Source organism: Podarcis muralis, chromosome 2, assembly GCF_964188315.1.
Source record: "Podarcis muralis chromosome 2, rPodMur119.hap1.1, whole genome shotgun sequence".
Classification (NCBI taxonomy): domain Eukaryota; kingdom Metazoa; phylum Chordata; class Lepidosauria; order Squamata; family Lacertidae; genus Podarcis; species Podarcis muralis.
In genome coordinates this window covers 601,137-626,443 of record NC_135656.1, presented here as the reverse complement: position 1 = coordinate 626,443, position 25,307 = coordinate 601,137, and the positions used below count along the sequence as shown (strand labels likewise).

The 25,307-nt window shown below is 46.2% G+C and overlaps 2 protein-coding genes across 10 annotated transcripts in view; one reads left to right on the top strand and one right to left on the bottom strand.

Moving 5' to 3' along the window:
- Positions 1-568: 568 nt before the first annotated feature.
- Positions 569-24,569, bottom strand: NXNL1 (nucleoredoxin like 1). 4 transcript variants are annotated; one of them, XM_028721150.2, is made up of 5 exons: positions 24,349-24,569; positions 14,359-14,459; positions 12,710-12,859; positions 11,604-11,978; positions 569-10,767 (listed from the first exon to the last, which is right to left on the bottom strand). In XM_028721150.2, exons 4-5 carry the CDS (start codon positions 11,927-11,929, stop codon positions 10,470-10,472), a joined length of 624 nt encoding a protein of 207 aa, XP_028576983.1. In that variant the 5' UTR covers positions 11,930-11,978; positions 12,710-12,859; positions 14,359-14,459; positions 24,349-24,569; the 3' UTR covers positions 569-10,469. The 4 variants fall into 4 exon arrangements, with proteins under 4 accessions (XP_028576983.1, XP_028576980.1, XP_028576981.1 ...); XM_028721147.2 differs by having other exon boundaries at positions 11,604-11,906; XM_028721148.2 differs by lacking the exon at positions 24,349-24,569 and adding an exon at positions 17,304-17,641 and having other exon boundaries at positions 11,604-11,906.
- The window catches only part of SLC27A1 (solute carrier family 27 member 1), a 49,654-nt gene continuing 47,172 nt past the window's right edge, over positions 22,826-25,307 (top strand). The window contains exon 1 of one of the 6 annotated variants that reach the window (XM_077923710.1): positions 22,826-22,975. Coding sequence is in view for 4 of the 6 variants with exons in the window: in XM_077923713.1 (XP_077779839.1) it covers positions 23,541-23,578 (38 nt within the window). In the remaining 2 variants the exon portion in view is untranslated. Of the gene's footprint in view, positions 22,988-23,153; positions 23,579-25,307 lie in introns of those variants that run through there. The other 5 variants (XM_077923711.1, XM_077923713.1, XM_077923709.1 and 2 more) reach the window with 5 other exon arrangements.

The window sequence follows — 25,307 nt, the reverse complement described above, 5'->3', positions numbered from 1 at the left end:
TATTTCCACCCACCAGCCCTCAAGGCCCTATTCCTGTACCTTTAAAAGCAGCCTAGCAAGTAGAAATTTAATGTGGCAGAGAAAAAAGTGAAGTGCCTAGGACAAGATGGAAGTTGTGAATTAGGTAATCCCCTAGTTGAAATCAGCAATCTACTCTCTTTCAGCTTCAGGCCCTGTATCTCCAATATGGGGATAATAGTACTGGCTTGCCTTACAAGGTTGTAATAATTTTTGTGGATATATGTAAAGCACTTTGAACATTCTCAGGTACTAAGAAAATATTATGAATGCCAGTGTTTAAAGCTACACTAATAATACAAATGCTACTTTTCAGTATCTATAATCTTTGAGAATTCTTGGAGAACAGGTGAGGTTACCTGCGGACTGGAGTTGGGCAAATCTTGTCCCCATCAAAAAGGTGGTGGGGGGGAGAAGACTCAAGTAACAACTGAGTCAGTAATCAATACCGGGAAAGGTCCTAAAACAGATAATTCAACAGTCGGTCTGTGAGCACTTAGAAAAGGATGCTGTGATTACTAAAACCCAGCATGGTCTTAGTGTATCTTAATAATAATAATAAATTTTTATTTATACCCCACCCTCCCTCAGGGCGGCTAACAACCAATAATAAAAACAAGTTGATTAAAATACAATTTAAAAGATTAAGATACAACATTAAAACATTAGGGTGCAATCTCTTCATAGGAGGAGAAAGGAAAAAGGAAGAGGGGGAGGGAATCAAACTGATTCTAAGCCAAAGGCCAGGTGGAACAACTCTGTCTTACAGGCCCTGCGGAAAGAGATCAGATCCTGCAGGGCCCTGGTCTCATGAGGCAGAGCGTTCCACCAGGCTGGAGCCAGTGCTGAGAAGGCCCTGGCTCTGGTTGAAACTAATCTAAGTTCCTTAGGGCCCGGGACCTCTAGGGTGTTGCTAAATATGGACCTTAAGGTCCTCCGTAGGGCATACCAGGAGAGGCAGTCCCGTAGGTATGAGGGTCCTAGGCCGTGAAGGGCTTTAAAGGTCAAAACCAGCACCTTAAATCTGACCCTGTACTCCACCAGGAGCCAATGCAGCTGGAAAAGCACTGGGTGAATATGCTCCCATGGCAGAGACCCTGTGCGGAGCCTCGCTGCAGCATTCTGCACCCGCTGGAGTTTCTGGGACAGCTTCAAGGGCAGCCCCGCATAGAGCAAATTACAGTAGTCAAGCCTGGAGGTGACCATCGCATGGATCACTGTGGCCAGGTCGGGGCGGGAAAGGTAAGGGACCAACTGCTTGATACGGCGAAGGTGGGAAAATGTCACCTTGGCTGTTGTTGTAACCTGCGCCTCCATGGAAAGGGAGGCATCAAGGATTACACCCAAACTCTTAACGAAAGGCAATGGCACTAATTGGGCCCCCACAAGAGAAGGGAGTTGGTCCCTCATCCCCATACCATCCCGACCCAGCCAGAGGACCTCTGTCTTCAAAGGATTTAGTTTCAATTGGCTCCCACAAAACTATCCAGCCACAGCTGCCAAACATCTGGTCAGTGTGTCAGGGATCGAGTCGGTATGGCCATCCATCAGCCGATAGAGCTGAGTGTCATCAGCATATTGGTGACAGCCCAGCCCAAAGCTCTGGATAATCTGGGCAAGGGGGCACATAAAGATGTTAAAAAGCATCGGGGAGAGGATTGCGCCCTGCGGCACTCCACACACCAAGGGGTGACGTGATAACATCTCCCTCCCTAGTGCCACTCTGTCCCCGACCAGAGATAAAAGAGCACAGCCGTTTACGGGCTATGCCCTGTATCCCCCCATCAGCGAGGCGGTGGTCCAAAAGATCATGATCAACCATGTCAAAGGCTGCTGACAAATCTAAGAGAACTAGCAGTCCCAACCTGCCTCGATCCAGTTGTCTGCGGAGATCATCTGTTAGGGCGACCAGAGCCGTCTCGGTCCCAAAACCAGGATGGAATCCAGACTGAAATGGATCTAAAGCCGATGTTTCCTCCAGAAACCTACCAAGCTGTTCAGCAACTGTTTTCTCAATTACCTTACCCAGATATGGGAGATTTGAAACTGGGCGGTAATTGGATAGATCTAAAGGATCTAGTGAAGTTTTATTTAAGAGCGGACACACCATTGCTTCCTTCAGCTCCCCTGGGAATATCCCTGTGCCAAGGGACAAATTGATAATTTCAACCAGGGGGGCCGTGCAACATCTGGACACGCCCTAATCAGCCAAGACGGGCACGGATCAAGGAGGCAGGTGGTGGGCCTACCAGCTTGGAGGAGTCTATCCACATCAGCAGGGAGTATCCGATCGAAATGGTCTAACACTGGACCCAAAGACAGTCAAGGGGCCTCCAGTTCTGTCACTGTATCTAAATTGGCAGGGAGGTCACAGCGGAGCAACAGGACTTTCTCCGCAAAAAAGCTCGCAAATGCCTCACAGCTGTGGGTCGAATGCATTTACTGACAGCAGTTCTCCAAGGTTCAAGACACTCCCAGCCCTGCCTGGAGATGCCAGGGATTGAACCCAGGAGCATCTGCATGCAAAGCACAGTTACATAATTTTGTCACAACAGACAGTGAGATGATTACCATAGTATTTGGTGGAAGATGAACTGCAGTGGAATGGATCCAGTACTGCATGTCACAAACACAGGGCGAAATAGAAAATGATGCCTTCTTACATCCCTTCTTAAAGTGTTCCTTTAAAAAAGATTTAGTGAGTACACCATTCTTAGTTTATACACTTCTTAGTATACCCTCACTCCTTAGTCATCTTCTTTCTCTACCAACCAACAGTTGCAAACAACTTAGTGTCCCCTGTACCTGGTTCAGGAAAGCAAGAGAGAAATGGTCATAATAAATTAATAAAAACACATTCTTGTAAGGAGGATCTGTGCATGTCTGTGTGTGGTGCAACACAGAGCACCATGGCAAATCACATGTCTTCTTCCATGAGCTATCAGAGGAAAGCCAGAGCGGAGTCATAGGTTGGTAGATGCCATGCATCTCAAGCAATACTTTTCCCAATGTGGTACCCCCCAGAAGACTTTCTGGTCTACAACTGCCATCAGCCCAAACCCGCAGGGCCAATGGTCAGGGATGATGGGAAGTGTGGTCCGGTTACAACTGGAGGGCACCAGGTGGGCCAAGACTGGTGTACTATAGAGGACCAAACAAAGCATGATGTTTGCCACATATTTCATCCTTGCACAGCTGCTTTGGTTTTAACAGCCAGCATATGGAAAGGGGCCAAGTCAGATTAGAACCCTGGCAGGGGGTGAGCAGGGCTTTAGCACTTTGCTTGTGCTCAGATCCCAATTGGAATAGGAATACTCCCCACACTCCACCTGCTATTTGCTGAGGAATTAAAGCTCAGAAGCAAAACTAAACCATTGATCTTTCTCTTTTCATAAGCAGTATATGTTTGAAAATGTTCCCTTCTCCTTTTTATGCCTTCTTTGGTGATGCCGTATTTTGTTTGTGCACTTATCTATCATTTTTTATTTCTAAAGTTTATATACCACCCACTCAGCTTCAAAGTCATTTAGGAGAATCGTAATTTCAAACAGCACCACAATAAGACAAAAGCTACAAAATCAGCAGTCGACCAATGACACAGTAGAAAATAAAACCTGACAAAGCAATGCCTGTTGAAAGCCATGGTATGTTTTTTACAGATTGATAAGAAGAACCTGAAGTTTCTAGTATGAATGTGTTCCACAAGGAAAATGCTACCACACAGAAGGCCTTGCACCAAGTGAATGTTAATTTGGGTTTACAGTAGTTATTGTCTGAGCCTAAAGCAAGTTGTAACAGAATATTCCAGTGATGGAACAGGGAGAGACATATGAAAGCAGACACTACTGTATATAGTAAGCAAAAAAAAAAAAAAGCACATCTGCATACATTTTTTTAAATTTATGCATTGATAACTTCCGTATTGGACTACTGTAATGCGCTCTGTGTAGTGCTGCCTTTGAATCATTAAAGTTTTATTATAATTAAGTGGTATATAAATGTTAGGAAATAAATAAAAGACAGTTCAGAAGCTGCAACACCTGTCCCCCAAATCCTGCACTGGTTGCCTATTTGCATCCAATACCAATTTAAGGTGCTTATGTTCATGTACAAAACCCTACATCATTTGGCTTCCCTGATAACTGAAGGAGCACCTGTAAGATCAACAGAGGAGGCTTTTCTGGTGGAGCTGGCACCCCTTAAAACTCACAGGGCAGTGGCACATAGGAAGGCTTTCTCTGCGGTTCCCTGCCCATTTAGGGACTCCCTCCCCTTGGAGGTGCATCTGGCACCACCACTGTACTTCTTTTGCCAATGAGTCAAGATACACCTCTTTGCCCAGGCTTTTGGGAGCAAATGAGTCATTTTTGACTGAGTAGTTCTGCTGCTTCTACACAGTAGCACTGTAATCCCTATGTTGCTTTAATTATGGTTTTAAGTAATGTTTGACTGACATTTAATATGTTGCATTGAATGTATGCACATCCTGGCACGCTGCAGTCAAGGGAGGGTAGCAAATTCAAGCAAACAAATCCACATGGGCGTTGTCAGGGAACTGACATCTGAGACTAGCGGGGAGAGAAGTCGCCCCAATGATGCAGGGGAGGGAACTAGCAAGGAGAGAGAGAGAGAGCTTCCACTGGGGAAGGAAATCAAGGTGACACCAGGAAGAAAGGGGAGGCTGAGAGTACTTCGGAGGGAAGGCTCAGGGACTCTTCCAGTGAGATCAGCGGGGAGAGTGCAGGACCTCCGCTTGGCACGCCCACTCTGCGCAGAAGGCTTCCGCGCAGAGAAGCTAGGCGGAGACTTGCTGTCAAGGAATTCTTATGTTGGAAGAAGTTCAGGAAACGCCCACTGACGGATTCTGCCAGTGATTGAGACAGTCGCGTTGTGAGGGCTGTCAAACCAGGGAAAGGTTTAGCTTTTCAACCAGCGTGGAATGGTTGGGAAGTTTACGCACAAGCAACCTCCATTCCCATTACAGCAATCCGTCAGTCCTCTAAGTTGCTTGTGCGCAGAGCAGCAGGGGCAGCATCATGAGTCAAACCGGAGGAGCAGGCGCCGGAGAGGGGGCCAGAGGAGGACCCACTCTGGAGGAGAGAAACCGAGATTTGGAGCAGCAACTGGCTTTACTAGCGGCACGGCTGGATGAAAGGCGGACTCAGGATGCCCAGGGGAAGCCCACCCCCATCGCAAGGAAGGTACCGGGACTAGTGCAGAAGTTTGGGGGCAATCCCAGAGATTATAATGCATTTAAGACAGAAGTGCAGTACGCGCTGGACCTGCAGTATGATGACTTTGTAGACGATGGGGGGGAGGGTCGCTTTTGTGGTAGGGCACCTGGAAGGGGGGGCCCCCGAGATTGGATCAGACCCTTAATGGCGGTGGAGAATGCTGCTCTGAAGGATTTGAGAAAGTTTTTTAGCGCCATGGACCATATGTTCTCGAGTGATGTGGAGCAAAGCGTGGCCCGCAAAGAACTGATGGGGTGCAAACAAGGGAACCAATCAGTTAGAGAGTACTGGTCGCGGTTTGCGATGTTGATCCATAAACTTGGTTGGGAACTGGCTTCAGAACCAGTGCAAATGTTATTTGAGGAAGGCTTATCCCCTTGGGTAAAAGATGAGCTTTCCCGCTCACCCCGTCCGGAATCGATGGACCAGCTGACCAAAATGGCGCTTGCTGTGGGAGTACGCCAAGAGGCGCGCGCTCTAGAAAGGCGGGAAGGGAGAGCAGAGCGTTGGTATGACAACCGCATTCCAGATGTGCCGGAGCCACCTGCGCCGCCCGCGGAACCATTGGAGATTGGAGGAGTGCGCGCGCGCGGGGTTTCAAACTCCAGCGAGGTTCGCAAGAAGGAGGGAAAAACGAATAAGAAGTGTTTTCTCTGCCAGCAGCCGGGACATTTTGCCAGAGTCTGCCCTCAGAAAAAGGCGTGGCAAGGAATGGTGGGGGCAGTTGGGAGTGAGGAGGAAAGAGATAGAGAGCAGGGAAACGGCAATGCTTGGCTACAGGAGAGCGGGCACAGCAGCCAGGCGAGCAACCAGTAGAAGTGCCCAAACCAGACCCTCCCCGAGCAGCCATAGAGGTGGTGCTAGAACTCCCCAACGGACACCCAATTAAGGTGAAGGCGCTGCTGGATTCAGGCAGCTCTTGCAACTTCTTTAGCAGGGATTTTGCACTAGAACACCAGCTCCACGTGGTGCCTCTAGAACACCCCTTGCAAGTAACGACCATTGATGGGAGAGAACTCCTGGGGGGGGGGGAAGTTACCCACCAGACCCCTCCCATGAAAATGAGGGTCTCCAGACACACTGAGACAATTGCCTTTCATGTAGCCACGCTAGTAGGACCACCAATCATACTGGGAATGAGTTGGCTGGCACTGCACGATCCCGTAGTAGGATGGCACCAGCGGACAGTCACCTTTGGGTCAGCCCACTGCGTAGAGCACTGCCACGGGGGGGGGGGGGGACCCGAGGATGGCAGTAGCCAGGGTGGCAGGGATGGCGGTAGGAGAAAAGGGGAGAATACCACCTCAGTACGCTGACCTGGAAGAGGTCTTCAGTGAGAAGGAGGCGGATAGACTACCCCCTCAAAGGCCCTTTGACTGTCAGATCAACCTACTCCCAGGGGCTCAGCTGCCAGTGGGTAAGCTGTACGCCATGTCGGATAGGGAGATGCAGGAGTTGCGGAAGTTTATTGACAAGAACCTGAAGAGGGGCTTCATACGAGAATCAAGGGCAGTGGGGGGCAGTCCAGTGTTCTTTGTGGACAAGAGAGACTCTAAAGAGCCCAGATTGGTCGTAGATTTCTGGACGTTAAACCTTGTGTCGGAACCAGTGACCTTCCCAATGCCCAGAATTGATGACATTTTGACCAGGGTAAGGAAAGGGAAGGTGTTTACCAAGTTGGACCTTCGGGGGGCATACAATCTGATAAGGATGAGGGAGGGGGATGAATGGAAAACCACCATGTTCACCTCTCTGGGGGCCTTTGAGTACTTAGTTATGCCTTTCGAATTACAATCAGGCTCAAGCACATTTCAAGCTTTCATGCACCACGTGCTGGGGTCCCTGCTGTACAAGAATTGCGTAGCTTTCTTGGACGACGTGCTAATCTACTCAGAGAACGAGGAGCAGCATGTAAAGGACGTCAGGGAAGTGCTGAAAAGGCTGCAGGAGCACCAGCTGTGGGTCAAATTGGAGAAATGCCAATTCCACGCCTGAGAAGTGGCGTTCCTGGGTTACAGGTTGTCGGACAAAGGCTTAGCCATGGACCCAGGCAAGGTGCAGGCAGTGCTAGAATGGAAGACTCCCAAGAACCGGAAGGACGTGCAGAGGTTCCTGGGGTTTGGAAACTTCTATAGGAAGTTCATCAAGAACTTCGCCCACTTAACGGTGCCCATAACCGATTGCCTCAGCAGCAAAAAGAAGTTTGAATGGACGGAAGAGGCTCGGCAGTCCTTTGAAAAGCTAAAGAGGGCGTTCGCTTCGGAAGAGCAACTCTTACACGTAGATCTGCAGAAGCCGATGAGGCTGGAGACAGACGCGTCAGACAGAGCAGTGGGAGCCGTATTGCTCCAGCCGGGAAATCGGGGAGAGTGGAAGCCGTGCGCCTTTTTCTCTAGAAAGCTGAACAAGTCAGAACAAAACTACACGGTGTATGACCGGGAACTGCTGGCAATTCATGAGGCTTTTCGCCGCTGGAGACATTTTCTAATAGGTGCACAGCACAAGATCCAGGTGTGCACGGACCATAAGAACCTGGAATATTGGAGGACTGCGCGAGTCCTGAACCAAAGACAGGTGCGATGGGCACAGGAGTTTTCCAAGTTTTTTTTGAGATTAGGTACGTGCCGGGGAAGGAAAACGTCAGAGCAGACGCTCTCTCCCGCAAACCGGAGTACTTGGAAGGAGAGGGAGTGCCGGAAGTACGTCATGTCATACCCGAGGACCGATGGGTGTGTGTGGGAGTGTTGGTAGGGAGACAAGAACTAGCCGGGTGGACGAGGGATAACCAGTACGCCCAAACCAAAATCAGGGAGATCCGAGATGCAGAAGAAAATCAGGGGGGTTTTGAGGTCAAGGAGGGGGTTTTGTACTATAAGGGAGCGTTGTACATACCAGAAGGGGACTTGAGGAGAAGAATACTCAAACAACTTCATGACAACCCCACGGCGGGACATTTCGGTCAACACAAAACCATGTTGCTTGTCACCAGGCAGTTCTGGTGGCCAAGGGTGAGGGAAGATGTGCGGGAATACGTACGGGGGTGCGAGCGCTGCCAGCGAGCTAAAGGGAGAGGGCAGCACCCGTGGGGTTACTGGAACCCTTACCCACACCAGAAAGACCATGGGAAGTGGTATCAATTGATTTTATGACCGATTTACCCAAGTCCAGGGGGAAAACAGCAGTCATGGTGGTAGTTGACTTGATGACCAAAATGTGCCATTTTATTGCATGCTCGCATGCAGTGACAGCAGAGGAAACAGCTAGGCTGTTTGTAAATCATGTCTTCAGGTTGCATGGTGCCCCCTTGAGGGTTTTGTACGACAGAGGCAGGCAATTTACTTCCAGATTCTGGAGGAAGCTCATGAGCCTGCTGGACGTCGAGGTGAGCTTCTCGACGGCCAGATACCCAGAGACCAACGGACAAGCAGAAAAAGCTAATAGCATACTTCAACAGTACCTACGCTGCTACGTCAACGAAAGGGAGAACAATTGGGTGGACAAACTAGCGCTGGCTGAATTTGCATACAATAACGCGGAACATGTGTCCACGGGGATGAGTCCATTCATGGCCAATTACGGGTGTCACCCCAGGGCCTTCCCAGGGGAGGGGGAGGGGAGGGGGAGTGTACCGGCAGCCGAACAATTTGTGGAAGAAATGGAGGCTTTACACCAACAACTTAGGGTTAACCTGGAGAGGGCAAAGGAAGCGTACAAGAGGCAGGCAGACAAGCACCGCAGAGAAGGGGAAACTATAAGAGTGGGGGACCAGGTGTGGTTGTCTACCCAAGGGTTACCGTTCAAAGGGGGGTGTAAGAAATTACGGCCAAGACGATTGGGACCTTTCGAGGTAACACAACAGGTGAATCCTGTGGCCTTTAGACTCAAATTGCCCAGCAACATGAAACTGCACCCGGTGTTCCACAGGTCCTTACTCTCACCGTACAGGGAAGGGAGGGAATTTCTAGGACAAGAAAGAGAAACACCCATGCATCCACGGGTGGAGGAAAGTGAACTCAGTAGTCATGCAGCTGAAATTCTCGATTCAAGGTGGAGAGGGAGGCGGGTGGAATATTTGGTGGCTTGGGAGGGGGAGCCCGAATCGGAGAACACTTGGGTTCCTGCCGAAGAGATCAGGGATGAGTATCTGCAGGAGGAGTTTCATCGCAGGTTCCCAAGGAAGCCCAAGCCATTAGGGAGGTTCTGGGAGGAGCAATTTGGCAACACGGAGGATGAAGAAGAGTTTGTGGGATTTCCCGCCTCCAAAGAGGAGGAAGGGGAGAGATCCGAAGGGGAGGAATCCGACTGGGGAGATTGGGCAGCGGAAAGAGACAGCAGCAGGTGGAGAGCGGTGTTGGAATCATCTGAGGAAGAGGATAGCTCCTTCCGGGGGTTTCCCGCTTCACCGTCCCAGGGACGGACAGGGGAGGGGGAGGGGCCTGGGAGGGAGGTGGATGTCAGGGAACTGACATCTGAGACTAGCGGGGAGAGAAGTCGCCCCAATGATGCAGGGGAGGGAACTAGCAAGGAGAGAGAGAGAGCTTCCGCTGGGGAAGGAAATCAAGGTGACACCAGGAAGAAAGGGGAGGCTGAGAGTACTTCGGAGGGAAGGCTCAGGGACTCTTCCAGTGAGATCAGCGGGGAGAGTGCAGGACCTCCGCTTGGCACGCCCACTCTGCGCAGAAGGCTTCCGCGCAGAGAAGCTAGGCGGAGACTTGCTGTCAAGGAATTCTTATGTTGGAAGAAGTTCAGGAAACGCCCACTGACGGATTCTGCCAGTGATTGAGACAGTTGCGTTGTGAGGGCTGTCAAACCAGGGAAAGGTTTAGCTTTTCAACCAGCGTGGAACGGTTGGGAAGTTTACGCACAAGCAACCTCCATTCCCATTACAGGCGTCTTCTGCTATTCAAGTGGAAGGGGCAAATGCTACAGTTCCCAGGAGCCACTGAAAATCTGCATGAACCCTCACCCACCAGACTCCCACATTCTATGCTTTCACAAGATATTGTCCACACACTTTCATGACTATCTTCACAGTCATAAAGGCTAGAATTTTTTTTTTAGAAAAGTAAAAGGCACTTAGATTTTCAGAAGCCTGAAATCTGTTCTCAGTAACAATTTCTGTGCTTGTAGGTAACAATCATTATCCTGCACACAGGCCATGGGTTGGGAAGAGTTAAGCTCACCTACAACAAAGCTACCATGGGAAGAAATGTCCTGTCAGGAGAACACTTCTTCTTCGTAGTCGTCTTTGCTTCCCTTTCTGCTTTTGTTGCTTGCAAGCTTGTATTTGAGCCGGCGGATGGGATCCATGATGCTCCTCAGAGCCACGTTGTCAAAGTCCTGGGCCAGGAGGAAGTTCCTCTCCACCAGGTCAGCTGCCTCCTGCCAGTTCCTGAAGCAAGCAGGGCCCACCTGCTTAATCTCCTCCACTGCGTTTGCAGCAATGACTTCTCCGTTTGGTTTCAACACCACTACCACTGGGGGGTTTGTCACAGAAAATCTCAATTCCAGTTCCCTGGAAGTTAATACAGAAAGAGAGATGAAGCTCCAAGGTTTTGAATAAAAGTTTGAAGTCTGGAAAACAATGGGTTTTGCTTGTTAGTTAGTTAGTTAGTTTCAAAACCGAATTGCTTGCATGATGATTGCTCATTTCCTTTGCCCAGCTACTAACTCTGAGCATATCTGCACATTATATATCATGGGGATGCCACCAAAAACCTCTGTGTCAAGCTCTTTTCCCCTGCAACATATAGGATCACTTACTGTGACATCACCACGTTATGCATTTTCCCACCTTCAGTAGTGGGAACAGTGATCTCCTCTTGGGAAAGTGGACTGGCGGTGGGCACTGGTTACTCTGAAGGTGAAGCCAAGTCAGGAGGCAAGGGTGGAGCTTCAGGGAGACAGAGCAGGGTGCGGAAAGGCACCCCATTGGGATGCTCCCTGGGGAGGACCCTCCTCCCCTGAGGACTTTTGCTATTCCAGGACTCTGACATGGTTGGTCCTATTCTGCTGTGTCCCGCCCAGTGGTTGTCCTTGAGCAACTCCCCCCCCCACCTCGTCCTGATCTGCCCAGCCTATCCACACCTCCCGAAAACTCAGTCCGAGGCATGAAGGTATTTCAGGGAGAAGCTACCCCTTGCAATTTAACAGTTCACCACATGGGTGTGCTGCACAACCATGCCGCAGCTCCTGGCAAAGGTCATAGAATCATAGAATCTTAAGAGTTGGAAGGGACCCAAGGGTCATCTAGCCCAACCCCTGGCAATGCATAAACTATGCAAATATGCCTCTGGTGACTCACTTTGAATTTGGCCATTGTCTAAGCTGTCTAAGCACTGGAATCCCTACCTCCTGAATTCATCCTGGAAGGGCAAAAACAACCATCTCTTGGGCATGGTCTTCAGAAACTTGTCTTGCTTCTCCTCAGTCTCATCCAGTGAGACAAAGACCAGGACCAGCTGGGATGCTCTCTCCACGTAAAATTCATCTGTGAGCCTCACAAAAAAATCTTTCAGGATGGGTGCAAACTCTTGGCATCGAAGACATTCACCAGAGCCAAAATACAGAAGCATAATCTTGTTCTCCAATGCTCGAGTTAGCTCACGTTCCAGCTCCAACTTATCCTTGTCCTTGTTGTTCACAATCAGGGTCCTGTTGGTAAAGATGGCAGCCATGGCTTTAGACTGATTGTTGTGCTAATGGTGCCATATACCAATTTTAAGACTGAAAAGGAACAAGAAGGCAGTATCAGGGAAATTATTCTTTTTTTAGCTTCATCATGCATTCATAGAATTTATTTTTATTGAATTATTGATTCAAGTATGCAGGGTGGGGTGGGGAAGTGTTAGAACGGACTGTACTACTTCAGACTACAGGTGGGGAAGGCATAAAAAATATAGGTGGTGTAAAAAAAGAGAGATCTGCACATAATAAAAACAAAATGCAACGAATTATTTGGTCCCCCACATTCTACCACTGCCCAGCTCTGCCATTAGTTGTGAGTCCCCAAAATTAAGCACAATGAACACAATGTTGGACAGAGTTGACAAAAGGCCAGCTTCAAATCCCTGCTCAGCTATGAAGCAAAATGGGAGACTTAGGGTCACTTTCTGTCTAACCTACCTCTGATGGCAGCTAGCGAGGCTAGCCAAGGACCAATAAATGGCTATTGCCCTTACCAGAAACCATTTCATGGCAAGCAATAGATATCGGTGTGACTTGGAAAGCACTACACAGACCTCCTCTGGCAAATCATTCCATTTGGAACTAGTTTTTCCCACAAAAATCTTGAGAAATAAGGCATTTCAGTTCAGGCTGGGGCTTTGCCAAGACTCCAGCAGTGACAACAACTACAAGAACAAAAACCCATTATTAAAGGTCTAGAGGGGTCTTAAGAAAGTCTTGGGAATGCAATCTAGTCTGTACATGTTAATGATACAGTCAGATTGTTGTACCTTCCAGGTGTCACGTAGTGTCCTCCCAAGGATGGGGACTCCAGTCTTCTTCTAAGTAAAGAATACATCAATGTGGAGGGGAATCTTGGACATAAAAATCACACAGAAACACTGTTTTGAGCTATCTCGCTTGCCAGAAGAACTCAGAGGCTGTGGAAAATAACGAGGATTAACATCAGAATGACTTATGTGAACTATCGGGAAAGATTATGAAAAGCAGTAGAAGTATGAGATAATCAGATCCCCCCCCGACCTCAGAGCATGGTGAAGTCCCCCTGAAAAATTATAATTTGGCATAATATTTGGACTGTTTGATTATTATATAATATGTATAATTCGGAATATATGATGAGGTTTGATTGGATTGTTAAAATGGAAATATATATATATATATATGCTTTCGTAGATTTTCACGGGTATAGGAATGCAGGTTTTGGTGTCCTCGGGTGTCTTCCCGTGTAAAAGTTGGGGTGTCTGGGCGACGTTTCGACGAGGTCTCACTCGTCATCTTCAGGCTGGTGCTTTCGGCTTCTTGTTACTGGAACAGAGCAGGATCTCTGTGTTTGAGTTCCTATAAATACTGTTGAGGAGGTGTGGTGTATAGCCTCCAATGTTCTGGGCCGAGAGGAAGTTCCCAGGCTAGTGTGCCTTTTCTTCTTTTGTTCCTTAATTGCTTGAGGGATATCTTGAGTGATTTCTTGAGTGATATCCTGAGTACCACTTAGGTGGGTCATTAGGTGTGGATTAGTTGCTAAAGCCTTTGTGTCTTGACCTCTTGAACTTTGTGAAGAGTTTTTCTGAGAAGATGGCTTTACTGCACTTAGTTGTGCTCTGGCTTGGCTTCGTGTATAGGGGCGAGCTGTGGTTTTGTGGCCTGTGCCTGCCAGATCTGCCCTACACAGATCTGGCAGGCACAGGCCACAAAACCACAGCTCGCCCCTATACACGAAGCCAAGCCAGAGCACAACTAAGTGCAGTAAAGCCATCTTCTCAGAAAAACTCTTCACAAAGTTCAAGAGGTCAAGACACAAAGGCTTTAGCAACTAATCCACACCTAATGACCCACCTAAGTGGTACTCAGGATATCACTCAAGAAATCACTCAAGATATCCCTCAAGCAATTAAGGAACAAAAGAAGAAAAGGCACACTAGCCTGGGAACTTCCTCTCGGCCCAGAACATTGGAGGCTATACACCACACCTCCTCAACAGTATTTATAGGAACTCAAACACAGAGATCCTGCTCTGTTCCAGTAACAAGAAGCCGAAAGCACCAGCCTGAAGATGACGAGTGAGACCTCGTCGAAACGTCGCCCAGACACCCCAACTTTTACACGGGAAGACACCCGAGGACACCAAAACCTGCATATATATATATATATATATGTATACATCAATGTGATACAGTTCCATTTTTCTCACCTTGAAGACATATCCATGCCCAGAATAAGAAGCCAGAGTTCTTACATTGTTCAGTGTTTTGTATCATTAGAAACCTCCTTCTGTCATTCCTTGTGCAGCTGAGATCCTCCTCTTCACATTTCAGTGTGACACTACCCTTGCCTTGCTGCTAGTTTGGATCACTGACATGCATGACCTTTTATGCTGGATTTCACCTCCCTCCCTATTAATAGAATCCACAGCCAGTACCTTAATCTTCTTAAAGCAGACCTTTGGAGATAATATGACCCATGCACTGCTTGCCAAAAATCTGTTCGTTGTACTGATAGCTTCCTGGGCAGGTGATAATCCTGATCAAATAAAAGAAAAAGAGTTACTTGGTTGTGCTCTCTGTGTCATCCTATAATATTGTTTTTTCACAAGTGTGCACAGCTATGGTGACTTGTTGGCAAACAAATACATGTAGTAATTAAATTATTTCTACTCCACATTTCCATAAGATGTCCAAGGCAGCCTAAAACCCTTAAAGCTAATAAAATTAGAATACAAAAAACTGAGATAAAAGATGATATGGCAGGTAAAATTCAAGACTGTACCACAAAAAATTGAAACACCCTGTGTGTGTCCAACGAAACATACAATCAGGGGTAAAAATAAAAGCAGATTACCACAGCCCAAACATCTTTCTAAAGTAGAAAGGTTTTCACATGGCAGTGGAAGGTCACCAGGGGGAGTGAGAAACATGGGCCTTCCAAAGCAAGGAGCTTCACAGACTGAATGCAGACAAAGAGAAAGAAGGCTCTCTACCTAATACCAAAGCCCCACTTTAGATGTTGGTGGGAACATAAAGGATGACCTCCATTGTTCCTCTAAAATAAGTCTCAAAACAAAAAACACATTCTCCTACATTGTGTAAGAAGCATGTAAAAAAAATTAGCCCCCTGCCCAGCTCAAAACACCTAAATTATCCATAAAAATAATAAATAGCAAACCAAACACCAAAATATAAGGGCAGAGTAAAATATCTCATGAGGCCTTACAAATAGCGGGGGAGAGAAGGCAAGCAAAATGCGAGGGAAATAGTGAAAGATACAGGAAATTGAATGCAGATTTCCAAAGAATAGCAAGGACAGACAAGAAGGCCTTCTTAAACGAGCAATGCAAACAAATAGAGGAAAACAACAGAACGGGAAGAACCAGAGATCTGTTCAAGAAAATTGGAGATATGAAAGGAACATTTCGTAGAAAGATTACCATAATAAAGGACAAAAGTGGTAAGGACCTAACAGAAGCAGAAGACATCAAGAAGAGGTGGCAAGAATACACAGAGGAATTATACCAGAAAGATATGGATGTCTCGTACACCCCAGGTAGTGTGGTTGCTGTCCTTGAGCCAGACATCCTGGAAAGTGAAGTCAAATGGGCCTTAGAAAGCACTGCAAATAACAAGGCCAGCGGAAGTGATGGTATTCCAGCTGAACTATTTAAAAAATTAAAAGATGATGCTGTTAAGGTGCTACACTCAATATGCCAGCAAATTTGGAAAACTCAGCAGTGGCCAGAAGATTGGAGAAGATCAGTCTACATCCCAATCCCAAAGAAGGGCAGTGCCAAAGAATGCTCCAACTACCGCACAATTGCACTCATTTCACACGCTAGCAAGGTTATGCTTAAAATTCTACAAGGAAGGCTCAAGCAATATGTGGATCGAGAACTCCCAGAAGTGCAAGCTGGATTTAGAAGAGGCAGAGGAACCAGAGACCAAATTGCAAACATGCGCTGGATTATGGAGAAAGCTAGAGAGTTCCAGAAAGACATCTACTTCTGCTTCATTGACTATGCAAAAGCCTTTGATTGTGTCGACCACAGCAAACTATGGCAAGTTCTTAAAGAAATGGGAGTGCCTGATCACCTCATCTGTCTCCTGAGAAATCTCTATGTGGGACAAGAAGCTACAGTTAGAACTGGATATGGAACAACTGATTGGTTCAAAATTGGGAAAGGAGTACGACAAGGCTGTATTTTGTCTCCCTGCTTATTTAATTTATATGCAGAATACATCATGCGAAAGGCTGGGCTGGATGAATCCCAAGCTGGAATTAAGATTGCCGGAAGAAATATCAACAACCTCAGATATGCAGATGACACAACCTTGATGGCAGAAAGTGAGGAGGAATTAAAGAACCTTTTAATGAGGGTGAAAGAGGAGAGCGCAAAATATGGTCTGAAGCTCAACATCAAAAAAACGAAGATCATGACCACGGGTCCCATCACCTCCTGGCAAATAGAAGGGGAAGAAATGGAGGCAGTGAGAGATTTTACTTTCTTGGGCTCCATGATCACTGCAGATGGTGACAGCAGTCACGAAATTAAAAGACGCCTGCTTCTTGGGAGAAGGGCAATGACAGGCCTAGACAGCATCTTGAGAAGTAGAGACGTCACCTTGCCAACAAAGGTCCGTATAGTTAAAGCCATGGTTTTCCCAGTAGTGATGTATGGAAGTAAGAGCTGGACCATAAAGAAGGCTGATCGCCGAAGAATTGATGCTTTTGAACTATGGTGCTGGAGAAGACTCTTGAGAGTCCCATGGACTGCAAGAAGATCAAACGCATCCATTCTTAAGGAAATCAGCCCTGAGTGCTCACTGGAAGGACAGATCGTGAAGCTGAGGCTCCAGTACTTTGGCCACCTCATGAGAAGAGAAGACTCCCTGGAGAAGACACTGATGCTGGGAAAGATGGAGGGCACAAGGAGAAGGGGGCGACAGAGGACGAGATGGTTGGATAGTGTTTTCGAGGTTACCAGCATGAGTTTGACCAAGCTGCGGGAGGTAGTGGAGGACAGAGGTGCCTGGCGTGCTATGGTCCATGGGGTCACGAAGAGTCGGACACGACTAAACGACTAAACAACAACAAAATATCTCATAGCAAAACATAGAAGGGAATAGAAGACTGCATTGAGCTCTGCAACGATCCCTCTGGTTTGGTTCATACATTGTTTTAAACCAAATCATACCTAAGCACGAAAGAGCATGTAGCATTTACAGCAAAAATTGCATTTGCTTTGGGGGCCCTGCAAGCCATGGTTTGACTTAGCATTACATCTAAACTCAGGCTCATGGTTTGCTGCGCTCTAGAAGCCTGTTGGAGTTTGGTGTACTGATTGGTGAAGTGATATATGTGCTGTGAACAGACCTGAGATCTTCAGATGAAGAGCAGTTGTTGTTTAGTTGTGTTGCCCCATGGACCAGAGCACGCCAGGCACTCCTGTCTTCCACTGCCTCCCGCAGTTTAGTCAAACTCATATTAGTATCTTCGAGAACACTGTCCAACCATCTCGTCCTCTCTCGTCCCCTTCTCCTTGTGCCCTCAATCTTTCCCACATCAGAGGTTTTTTCCAGGGAGTCTTCTCTTCTCATGAGGTGGCCAAAGTATTGGAGCCTACGCTTCAGGATCTGTCCTCCCAGTGAGCACTCAGGGCTGATTTCCTTCAGAATGGATAGGTTTGATCTTCTTGCAGCCCATGGGACTCTTGAGTCTCCTCCAGCACCATAATTCAAAAGCATCAGTATATTAATAATAATGATAATAATAATAATTTTATTATTTATACCCTGCCCATTCAGCTGGGTTGCCCCAGTCACCCTGATAATAAAAAAGTACAGAAGTAAATAGTTTGGTAAAACTGCTGGTTGAAAGAATAAAAAAACCTGAAGTTTTTTCCCCCTGGCAAACAAAACCATTATTAATACAAGCTTACATGTGGATGAGGTTAGCAAAGGAAGGTCTGATACCAACTGACTGAAGATGGAGGAAAGTAAAGCCTAGGGAAACACACTTTAATGACAGCAAGTCATTACTCAAGAAGGAATCAGTGAAAGAAGAATAGGTTGCCTTCCTGTCTATTGCTGCCACTGCCCCCCCTCCAGGTCAGGTAACTTATCACATGCATTGTTGCCTTACTCCCACATAACCGAGGTGTGTACTTCGGTTACCACTTGTGGGTTGTCTGGGGGGCGGGCAAACAACCCTTGAGCCCTGGATTGGACATCACCCTAAGTCAAACACTGCTTAGCTCCGAGTAGCACAGCAACAGCAGCAGGACCTGGGTGGAAAGAAAGTGGATGGATTATTATTTTTTGTGAATATCCACATGCTCACTTGTTCATCCACACTTAGCCATGAATTGGGAAACTGAGTCACACAATGGATCAAAATCTGGGAATTTCTTAATATGCCAGATAATTGGGAATTTGCTTGACATACAACAATTTGTGTTATCCTCAGAACCAAATTCAAGAATAGCTGGAAAGGATGTTTTTACTATTAGTGTTATCTTTATTATTATTATTTTATTACTATATCACTGTATTTTCTTCTTGTACATTATTCTTGTAAATCACTTTGTAACATTATGTTATGGTAAGTGATTTGTATTCAAGAAACTAAATAACCTGTTAGTGTCTTGTAATATGACTCTCTCTCTGTCTGTGTAGCTCTTGACTCACTTGATACTACAGGAAACCCTCCCCCAGCGAACAGTTCATGTGAGTTCTCTAACAATAGGGTTCAGACAATACTATCAGATTCAGGAGTAATTCTGCTGATCTGGAAGTAGAGGAAAGGTCACTGGAACATCATGTACACAACAATTTCCATCATGATAGAAAGAGAAATTGAACATAATGTCCTATTAAGGTTTTGCAGCTGAACAATTTGTACTGATTAATTTATGAGAGAAAATATGTCTCTCAAATAAATCTACATTGCCCACTGGTTTTGAAAACAAATGCTTCTTCAAAAAATAATACTAACCAGAGGCGCTTCATTTTGAATAGCTGTTACATCTTCTAGAACATTGTGACTTTTAACACACAACGAATATTCCTCTTCTTTACATATGCCACAGTTCTATTTGTAATAATAAAAGGAAGTAACTTCAAGCAACACTACTTAATAGTGTTTCCTGCTTGTGAAATGTTTAAATGTTATGGTTATGAAAATGTCTTGGGCTTTCTTCTCCTCACTTCTTTTTTATTCCCCCAAATAATAAGTGTTTTTGTTTTGTTTTGTTAAAAATATTTTTTATTAAGCACAAATTAGAAAACATACCTATTTACAACAAAAGAAAATACAAAAGAAAAAGAAAATACATATAATAAGTGTTTTTGGAGTCTCAGTGCCTTGCCACTAAAACAGAGTTTCTTTAAAATTAGAGTATTTCACAAGAAAGCTAATAGTTCTGTTATAAGAATTTTAAGGTCATATATAAAAAAATTAAATGTTCATAACTGTACAGTGGTACCTCGGGTTACATACGCTTCAGGTTACAGACCCTGCTAACCCAGAAATAGTACCTCGGGTTAAGAACTTTGCTTCAGGATGAGAACAGAAATTGGGCGGCAGCGGCGCAGTGGCAGCAGGAGGCCCCATTAGCTAAAGTGGTGCTTCAGGTTAAGAACAGTTTCAGGTTAAGAATGGACCTCCGGAACGAATTAAGTACGTAACCAGAGGTACCACTGTATATATAAACCACATGTCTGAAACCCCACAGATTAGGTCCTGAACAAATTGACCTCAAATAATTCTCTGCAAGGTCAAAGTGGGAAACCTCCCCATTGTCTCTTTCCTCACCAATCCTGTCTTAAGGGCACATTCAAGATATGAACATGGTGTGAGCCTGTGACCTGTGACCTAGATTCAGGAATTAAGTAGTTATAATAACAAAAGAGTAGCCAAAATCCAGATAATGCAATCAGGTAACTTGCCAGACAGGAGATAAACAACGCACTCAGATTTCTGTTGTAGACCACCTTTTCTGTGATGTATGTATGATGTTTCTGGGGGTGGTCTTGGACACCAGGGCGGGCAATTTAAAATGTCTATATAAGGGTGGGCACACCTTTGTTCTGGGTCCTCCTCCTCTCTCCTGCGTGTGGGGGAGCACCCTATTGCAACAGTTAATAAAGATCAGGCTTACTAGCTGCTTTTCTTCTCAATATTCTCTGGTTGGTCTCTGTTATTTTCTCCTACCGCTAGAGAACCTACAAAAGGACTCTATATGGGCTCTTGGGTACCCCATAAGGGAAAAGGAGCAGGTTTTTTTTACTTTTATCAGTTCTTTACCTGTATTAGAAATAATCTGGACAATAAATCTCCTATTGAAGTACTATGCCCATCTATTTTCATGAAAACAAATCAGTTGCAGATATCAGTGAGGAAGACAGCATAATCAGTTTGCCTCCAGTAATAGTCTACATTAGCAATTAGCATAGAAGTCATGGCATTTAAGTACCCTATGTGCAGTATTACAGGCACCAAAAAACTACCTTTTAATTTGGCAAATTATGGACAGACCAGCCGTTCACTATGGGGCAAAATGATGAATTGCACTGTTTTTATTGCACTGTGAGCCATGACAGTTATACATACCCGCCAACATTTCTCCAATGAAAATAAGGATGCCCTATTCAACAACAATATACTCCACTCATCTGACTGGGTTGCCCACTGTGGGTGGCTTCCAACATACATAAAAACACAATAAACCATTTTTAAAAACTTTGCTGTACAGGTCTGCCCTCAGATGTCTTTTAAAGGTTGTATAGTTACTTATCTCCTTGGCTCAGGAGTCACTGCATCCCCCCCCCCCCCCCAAAATTCTGGGGTCAAATCAGAAACTGTGATGGCTTCTGTAAATCCAGGACTGTGCCTGGAAAATTGAGACACTTGGAGGGTCTAAGTTATTTGGATCATGGATTATGCTGTTTTCAAGTCGCATTTTAATCAATGTTTTATATATATGTTTTATATTTGCTGTTAGCTGCCCTGAGCCCGGTTTTTAAATCAAAATCAAAATTTATTATTATTATTATTATTATTATTATCCAGCAGTAATATCATCTTCTCTTAACTATTTAATGCTTTGTTAAAGTCAGAATTGGAAAATGGACATGACTGCCAACCTATACCGGGATGAGTTGGGTTTATATATCTGCTCAGTGCTGAAGAGCACAGGATGACCTTGGACAAATTATTTGTTTAACATTTCTCAGTTATTGAGGATAAAATGAGACATCCCATATGCATTCACTTGTGTTTGCTAGGAGGGAAGAATTTATCCACACATGGGATCCCATTATGATCCTATCAGCTGCACTGGGTTCTTCGCTCCCTCATCATCTAGCAGCAGCCATTTGATTGTCTGTGCTGGAAGATCAGTTCCCAGCAGACTCCTCTGGTCCCTGGACTATGTAAACCACTCTGGGGGCCTCTTTGATTACGGAGCAGAGTTAAAATCCTGTAAATATGTAATACAGTGGTACCTCGGGTTACATACGCTTCAGGTTACAGACTCCGCTAACCCAGAAATAATGCTTCAGGTTAAGAACTTTGCTTCAGGATGAGAACAGAAATCATGCTCTGGCGGCGCGGCGGCAGCGGGAGGCCCCATTAGCTAAAGTGGTGCTTCAGGTTAATAACAATTTCAGGTTAAGTATGTCCGGCTGAGCTCATTTTCTTCCGCAGGGACCCGCGGACACTTAGTCCGACGAGCTGGGTGGCAGTGTAGCCCCGCACCCAGATTTAGCCGTAACAGTACGGACCTCCGGAACGAATTAAATACTTAACCCGAGGTACCACTGTACACAGAAATTTGTTTTTCTTAACTGTGGATTATCAACAAATTGCATTACTTCTCTATGAGAGAAGTAACCCTTACTTGCTCCTGTATTTTGAATGCATACTCTGTTTACTTTTTACTACTTAGAAAAGCTGCCTTCCCCTGTATATGCAGCAGGGACTGGTGCTTGCTCAAACAATTTCTAATCATCTCCTGAAACATGAATTCTCCATTAAAAGTTCCAACAGGCGGCAATGTTATGACCAACTATGATCTTTCTATAGGCCTGCATTAGATGTTTAATAGCCTGGAGTCTGGCTTATGAACTTTGCTTTCATAGACTTGAATCGGATAAGGTGGCCTACTGAAGTTAATTAAAGTCATGTTCAAATGCAGTACCTATGTCCAAAATGTAAGCAATATAACTTGAAACGGATTTCTCTTGTCGTAAGCAAATTTATGTAAGCGTTGACATGAAATTCTTTAGATTAGTAGCTTTAAGCCTTTTCAGACCTGCCATAAATGCCCAGGGAGGCCTCTTTCTTATCCCCCCCCCCCCAGATATTTAAGAGAGGTGCTGCTGCTGCAGCAGCCCAGCTTAGATGGGGCTATAGCCCAGCGGCTGACTGCAGGCCTCCAGTTGAAGAGAGGGCTTCAGACGAGAGCAGACGTAAGGGAAAAGCAAGAGTCGCATTCTGTGTAGAGAACTGTCGAGTTGGAAGGGATCCCAACGGTCATCTAGTCCAACCCCCTGCAACTGACTGGGAGTCTTGAGTGCAACCCCGACAACATGTCTGGAGCAAGCCTGCAGAGGCCAGGGCGGGAAGCGGGCCGTTTTCTGTCGAGTTGCTGCCAACGGACAACAACCAAAACCACCCAGTCAGTTATCGAAAGAGTTGCGCTTGTGTGAGAGACAGACAGGCGAGGAAGGCGGCACAACATTCCCGAGCGAGGTTCCCCTGCCGCCTTCGCAGCCCCTCCCATTGCCAAAGCTGAGCAGGAACCCCGCCCCCTCTTTCCCTTCCGCCGCCTTCCCAGCATCCTCGCCTTCCGCCCTCCCCCGTTTTCTCTAGGCCTCCCGGGCTCGATGTCTCGGGGCGGGGCTTTTGCCTCCTGGCCCCGCCCCCGGGCTCGCCGGTGGAGTCGAGGGGCGGCGCTTCCTCTGAAGCGGCCGTCGGAGAGACGGACGGACGGGCGGAAGGTGGACGAAGCCTCGCGAGCGAGCGGTGGGCGGTGGCGGCGCGAGGTACGGGAGCTGGTGCGTTGCCTTGACGACGGGGGCGCTGCCCTCGCCACGGTTCCTGAGGGGGCGGGGGGCGCCGTGCCATTGCCTGGCAACGGAGGGGGAGAGCGGCTGGGAGGGGGGCGCGAGAGATGGGGCTCGGAGGGTGAGAAGCCCCCCCTCCCCCGGACCCGCGGGCTGGGTGGGGTGCCATCCCGGGGCCCCATAGGGATGTCATTTTACTGTATTGTAAAACTGCCTGTATAAATGAACCCTGGCACACGATGCATCCATGGACACTGAAAAGACTAGCCAAACCGACAGAAGACGAGACAGGATGGCAAGAGGGAGCTAGCCAGCCAACATTTTGAGAGGTCCTGTGCTAGGAGAATGTCAGGAAATGCCATTGCATGCATATAATATGCCAGAAGAATCCGTCTGACCACTGCGGGAATCAGAATGCTGGACCAAGTAGACATTTGATTCAATCCAGGAAGGCTCATCTTCCATACTTGCAGAAAAAAGATGAAAAATATTTCTAAAATCACCTGTTCCAGGTCTGATCACCAATAAACCAAGAATCAAGCTGATGCTCATATTTCTACGCAGGCACGTTTTTACCAGAAGGTAATATTTACAACAGAGCCAAACTGGTGCTGGTTATGACTCAGATGTATCATACCTGCTTTTAGTCACCACACTTTAAAAGCGGGAGAGGAGGAGAAAAACAAATCCAGAGAGCATGTTGGATAGCAACGCATACAACTAGATACAACAAAGAGTCCAGAATTTATGACATAAGGAAAAGTTGGTGGAACTGCGCTTGTTTAGCTTAGAGAAATGAAGATTAAAGCACTACATGATATCAGTTGGCAAATATCTAGACTGCAATAAAGATCACATGGAGCTGTTCACCTGAGTCACAAGGGAAGGGCAAGAATCAAGTTGAGACACAGCAGATTTAGGCAGGATAACAGAAAAAGCTTTTGAAACTTGCGCACAGTTAGGTGATGTAGGGAATTTGGAGAGTCATACCCACCCACCCAAAATGTTTTTGACAAGAGATGAGCAGACAGAGGAATCCCTGCAAATTTGGTAGACAATCTGCAAGGCACTGAAGGCCAGTCTTCAAATCCCTCCAGGTGATGTGGTTACCTCAGTCCTAAATTCACACTCACCAGTTCATCACATAAAAAGAGCGTGGGGAGAAAGCTTGTCACACATTATGCTAAAGCAGCCATAAGTTATGTTAAATCAGTACACACAGTTAAGTCTCACGGCAACCCTCAGTGCCATCAGCCTAGGAAGATACCTGACCAGACTTTCCAAAACTTAAAACAGTTTGACTAAGCTGGCAGTTGGCAAAGGAATCTCAACATGTCAAAACATTTTCTTACCCTAAGGCTACTGCCTTCCACAGATAACATGCCGCCAAACACTGTCTCCTGAAGCTCTATTCCCAAGACACTCTTTTTGAGGGATTCCCAAAGCCGACAGTAAACCTGGCAAGATCTTTAAGTCCTCTTCCTAATGTTGCCAACTGTCCAGAAAAAAGAGTGGGGGCGGGCTTATTTCTAGCCTTCTCTTGTGAATAAATGAAATGGGGAAGCCACTTTCCTTGCTCAGTCGAGAGAGCATGAGACTCTTAAGAGATTCTTAATCCCACAGTCACGGTGTTGAGCCTCACATTGTGTGAAAGATTCTTGCACTGCAGGAGGTTGGATTTAGATGAGCCTTGTGGTCCCTTCCAGTTCTACAATTCTATGAAATAAACTTCTATCTAGAAATGAAGTGGCCCTATGGGGGAAAGGGGCAGCCCAGCTGAAACAGGCATTGTTGTTGGTGTTTGCTTTCATGCCACCCTCTTCTGTGCATTACGTGAAGAAGTATATCTGAACCTATTACCAATTAATCTCTCTTTGCACAGAATTGTTAATTTTCTGACAGGGCACTTAAAATTTAGTTTCTAAAGTTGAAGTTTTTGTACATGGAATTAAATATTTTCTTCCAGTCTCTGTGGGAGACTGGTTATTAACTTTGAATACAGAAGCCAGTGTGGTCAGACTCTAATATAATAAAGATCAAACATGGATTGCCAAATTGAGGAATAGGAAATAATACATGGATTTACCAACCCAGATGAATAGGGCATGTGTGATTATTGACAGCAATAGGCCTGTGTGTTATATTTTTATCCTGCCCCTTCTATAAAGAGCTCAGCGTGGTGTGTATAGGGGTTATCTTATTTTATCCTTGCTTGTAACAGCCCTATGACATAAACCGGGTCAAGAGTTTGTGACTGGCCCTGTATCACTCATAGCTTCATGACTACAGAGGAGTATGATCTTGGGTTTTC

What these genes read in the sequence shown, in the direction of transcription:
- NXNL1 (XM_028721147.2), bottom strand. Translation starts at nt 12,777, where the DNA reads ATGTATTCTTTACTTAGAAGAAGACTGGAGTCCCCATCCTTGGGAGGA. An exon ending in CACTACGTGACACCTGGAAG is followed by an intron (nt 11,907 to 12,709) that starts GTACAACAATCT and finishes CTTTACCAACAG; the next exon opens with GACCCTGATTGTGAACAACA. An exon ending in TTCCAGGATGAATTCAGGAG is followed by an intron (nt 10,768 to 11,603) that starts GTAGGGATTCCA and finishes ATTAACTTCCAG; the next exon opens with GGAACTGGAATTGAGATTTT.